Here is a 5,032-nt window from a genome sequence, read left to right on the forward strand (position 1 = left end):
GGATCACGCACAACTAGAGGGAGGTAAAAGCCACAGAAAAAAACAAAAACAAAAAAAACCCCAATCATAATTACACAAGAGACGCCAGTAAAAAGACAGAGTTGATCGACATGAGCTGTCACACAGTTTTACACAGAAAAAAAAGTTCATGAACTTTTACTTAAAGTGTGGACTGCCCGTCCACCTCAAGGTGTAATCGTCAGCCTTTACAGCTTGAGCACTGAGTTGCTTCTAGTTTGCACAGACTGTTCTCAGTGGACTTGACTGTTATCAGTGCAGTACAGTGTGTGTCAGCCTGTCCCTTTTCTTTGTGACAGAATACAACCCCCCGCCCCCCCAAAAAAAAGGAAAATGAGGGAATGACATCATCACAAATGCTTTGAATGAAAAAAAAAAAAAAAAAAAGGGGGAAAAGGACTAAGTGCTGAGAACGAGGGATGAAGAACTGGACCGTCTGGAGTTGGACTCTAATCCAGTCGCATTGCAACTGCCCGCATTTTATGCCTTAGCGTTGATGATGTCGATGAACTCTGGCTTCAGGGAGGCTCCGCCTACGAGGAAACCATCAACATCCTTCTGGGAGGCAAGTTCTTTGCAGGTAGCACCGGTGACAGAACCTGAGGAGAAGAAATGACGCTTGAGAAGAGATCGATGTGGGACTCAAAGGAAAACAGCTACCCAGCACAGCACTGACCTCCGTAGATGATCCTCACAGAGTTGGCAACGGCCTCAGAGACGTTGGTCTTCAGCCACACCCTCAGTTTCTCATGAACTTCCTGTGCCTGAGATATTACACAGGTGACATTGTGTTGCAGGCTGTAAGCACAGCAAGTTAAATATTCAGTGATTTCTAATATTTACCTGCTGTGGGGAGGCGGTTTTCCCAGTGCCAATGGCCCACACAGGCTCGTAGGCGAGCACGACCTTGCTCCAGTCCTTTACATTGTCTGTGAAAGAGACGTGTGATTAGATTTATATTTCACAAGAGTTCGGATATCCACCACACTCTTGCTTGCACAAGCATGTACAAGAATGTCTGTTACAACATTTGAACTCAGGTTGGCATAAAACCTGTGAGCTGCTTACCTGCGATGACCTTGGTCTGAGCAAAGACGACCTTCTCAGTGATGCCTCCCTCCCTCTCATCCAGCTTCTCGCCGATGCAGGCGATCACGCCAAGGCCGTTCTCCAGAGCATGAGCAGTCTTCTGACCAATCAGCTAACAACAAAGGAGACAATGATGAATATTTAACGTTTTTTAAAAATCTAAATGACTGCCATTAAAAAGAAATAATAATAAAAAAAAAAATCTATCCATGTTACCTCATCATTCTCTCCAAAGACGTGGCGCCTCTCGGAGTGTCCCAAGATCACCCAGTTCACACCGCAGTCCTTGATCATCGCAGGGCTGGAAGACGAGATTATCACACAGTGAACATAAATCAGAATTCCACAAATTCCATTGTAATGAACGTTTTCTCCCTCCCTGCCTGAGTGTGACACAGTTTGTATATACAAGAGATGGAAACAGCCACCTTGATGTCACATTCAGAAGACTCAACTTTAGCATTTTTGGCTGTAGCCATCTTGGACTTTGTGGTTCTGAAATCAGGGAGAGGCCACACGCTCCTATTGTAGTCACTTGTCAATTTCAAAGTAGGCCCGTCCTAAACTGCACCCTGTTTCATCATCCAATTCCATGTCAATGTGGCTATAATTTACAAAAGTGAGATAAGACTTAAAATTAGTGAACAAGACCAATAATTCATTAGGAAAATGTTTGAGGTCCCAAAGGAAGCATCACTTTCTCAGACTTCAGGAAGAGTCGCCCTCTGCTGCCCATTAGAAAAACTGCAATCTGTCTTGTTTGGCTTTACCAGTCTAGGCCCCACCCACTCCTTGTAAAGAAACATTGTGATTGGTAAAACTGCACTTATTCAACCAAAGTATAACCATCAAGTGCTTTTAGTCGGCATTTTGACTGTATAAGTATATACACATATATATGTATACACTCATACACATAAGCAGTTTATTTTTATATGTTTTGTTTATTTCTGACGTCATGTTTGGAACTACAGGAGCACACCGTTACAACAGTGTCTGTGCCTGGTGTCCTAGTGCTGAGAGGCTTGTGTCATCAGGCAGGACTCTTTGCTCTTAGATATTTCTCTCGTAGGTTTCTCATAAAGAGAAGCCCCCATGTACTTGTTAAATATAAAACAACTGATAGGGGCAGGATGTAAAGTTAGTTTTGATGAATGGACAAATATTAGACTTAATGAAAATATTGTCTGACAGCAACCCTGTAGGAAGTGTGGATAAGAAACTTTGATGTTAATTTGTAGGAGGTAACTCTCAGAACATTATTCTAGATTGATTTGATTGTCCTCACCTTGACACGTGCTCTACTGTTAAATGAATCAACCCAGTTAAGAGTGAAAAAGAGGTGGGGGGGGGGTCACTTTGGCAACACTCTGGGATTCCCCTAAAATCACCCCTGGATTAATTTATTTATATAGCAACAAAGCACAGCAACAGTTGGCTTAAAGTGCTTTAAATTTTAAGGTAGGGACACTAGAACTCCTTGTAAGATTCCTAACTGTATTTTGAGAGTGTGAAATCAGGAATTAGGAAAAATAACCTGAATTAAATACCTGATCTCCCCAGTGAAGGCACCCTTGGGAACTTTGTAGCAGTTCTGAGCGGCCACACCGAACTTGGAGTCCAGTTTGGACCTGACAAAGTCCAAGTAGATCGATGGAGCGCCACACACCACCTCTGTTAAAGGAGGAAAAAGAAAAACACTTAGTTAATCCAGTTACTCTTAAAACCCAATATTAGAATATTTATGACCACCTGACATCCATCAAGCAGAGTTTGAAACCTCCTTGTGGTACCTCAGAGAGGCAGTGGCTATTAATGGGCCTTTTGTGATGAGGAAAAGGCACAGAAAAAAGCAACAGTGGTAATTAGACTATCAAAGCATCCTCAGTGATTAGTTTGACGTGTTTTTATATATGCGCGTCTACAGTTCAGCTAATCTGAGCCATGCCAAACACAAGAACACATTTTTTTCCACACAGCACTACTGCAACTAAGAGGCTGAACTGAATCCATCTTTAAAAATCAATAATCTGAGAGCTTAATGGGCCAGTGAGCAAAATTCAAAGTGAATGACTGGGAACTAAAAAAATAAATAAAATAAAAACCACAGGAAGCACTGGTTCAATATGAGGTACAGTCTGCAGCAGTCAAGAAGAGTACAGTAAAGTTAAGACACTGACATTCACATTGTAACTATATCTTTGGGGTTATGGAGTCTATATTAAACACTGCCCGTTATTATTAGTTTGGCAAAGGTCAGTCAGGTCTCCCTGCAGTAAAGGTCTGAGTTCAGCCTCCAAAAGGTCACCTGCCATGGCTGCATTCAGCAGAGGTCAGAGACAACCCATGCACCCCAGTTCAAAGGGTCAAACAGAAGATCCAGAGTTTATCCAATATATCCAATATCCAACAGGTCGGTCTGAGGATGAAACAGGTGAACTCTGACTTTAGAGGCAAAAGCACGGGGAAAAAAAAACTCGTCTTCATTTTCACTTCAGCTCTAAAAATGGGGTGGATTCATTAAAGGGAGCAAGGTCCAAGGATAGTCTGAGCAGACTTCAGTCCTGAGCACTCAGGCCTGTGAGTGCACACAGCATTGCAGTTGCATAACAAACACACAGGAGGAGATAAACGGGCCTGTGACAGCAGACACAGGCTGTCTTCAGAGTGTCATACACTTAAATAAGGGAAATATAAGCAGAGCTCAGTGTCTTAATGAAACAGCAGCTGCTGCCTCTGTCTGGTTCATCTGCAGGAAGACAGCAACAGGGCAATGTCTTCTGCTGCATTCAGGGCAAGTTGGGAAAAAACTGACTACACACTCACACGAGTATAGAGCTGAAATAAAATGAGTGCATCCGTTTTTTTACTTGTTTTTGACTTTTGCGCTGTTTAAAGCTTAAGCTGCTGAATAACTCGGCTCAATATGCTGACGAAAGAGCAACCCCATTAACGACCAGCCTGACTTGAATGCACCCCGCACATCCACAGCAGAGGCAGATCTGCTCTGATGGTCTACGTGCCGCTGCAAACGCACACCCACCACGACATGAATGGAAAAAGCCATCCGAGCTTCCCTCGCCTGAGCTCCGGCACGTCTGCCAGCCGCTGGTCACGATTTAGCTCGGTTTAAAACGACCTCACGCTAATCCCGACTTTATTAAACACGGCCTGAAACAGACAGAACCTCCGGCGCCAACGCTGTCATTGATTTTTTTTATATTTTGAATGAAACTGACATTTTGACCGCGGAGGATCATTCAGCTGTGATACGAATACACAGAGATAGGCTTAAAATAACTGAAAATATGGAGACAAGTGGCCAAAAATACTGAACCCCATTCAAGAAGGGTGATGGTGTCAGAAGAAGCCACATACCGACATTTGAGTCCACCTTGCCTCCGTTCATGGTCTGGATGAGCTCCCCGAGGCTTTTCTTGTCGCCGTTCATCTTCCAGTTTCCACCAACGAAGAATTTTCTGGTCATGTTTGCGATTTTGGGGGGGACGTTAGCCAAAGAGTGAAACGGTACTGAAAGTCCACTGGAGGTCCTTCTAGTCTGGGGTAAGAGAGCGGACGTTAATGAGCAGCTCGGGGTATTTATTAGCGTGAAGGTCTAACCCCTCCTCCCCCTCAGCGCCATTGGTTCACGCTGGTACGCCCGTAAAACGCGTTTCTGCCTCATTTTGAGGAAGAGGAAGAGGAGAATGTCATGCTGCGTTCAAGTGCCGTGCGGGAAAAGTAGCTTTTCCCTGGATGAACCCGTTAGTGAGGACAACAGATATGAAGTGAAGCAATCGACAGCCTTGTGTTATTTTCACTCCTTCTAATTAAAGAAAAGATGTTATTTTTTATTTATTTTTTCATGTTTTTCTGAGTTAGTTTCCAGAGTGTGTTCGTTTTTATTCCTTAAATAGTTTTAATG

At 43.4% G+C, this 5,032-nt stretch overlaps 1 protein-coding gene across 1 annotated transcript; it reads right to left on the reverse strand.

The window, feature by feature from the left end:
• Nucleotides 1–386: 386 nt before the first annotated feature.
• Nucleotides 387–4,688, reverse strand: LOC308405103 (triosephosphate isomerase B). The gene is made up of 7 exons (XM_080895524.1): nt 4,486–4,688; nt 2,658–2,781; nt 1,324–1,408; nt 1,087–1,219; nt 862–947; nt 695–782; nt 387–617 (listed from the first exon to the last, which is right to left on the reverse strand). Exons 1-7 carry the CDS (start codon nt 4,592–4,594, stop codon nt 499–501), a joined length of 744 nt encoding a protein of 247 aa, XP_080751650.1. The 5' UTR covers nt 4,595–4,688; the 3' UTR covers nt 387–498.
• Between the last annotated feature and the right edge of the window lie 344 nt (nt 4,689–5,032).

This window comes from Rhamphochromis sp. 'chilingali', assembly GCF_963969265.1.
Source record: "Rhamphochromis sp. 'chilingali' genome assembly, chromosome: 11".
In the NCBI taxonomy this organism is placed as follows: Eukaryota; Metazoa; Chordata; class Actinopteri; order Cichliformes; family Cichlidae; genus Rhamphochromis; species Rhamphochromis sp. 'chilingali'.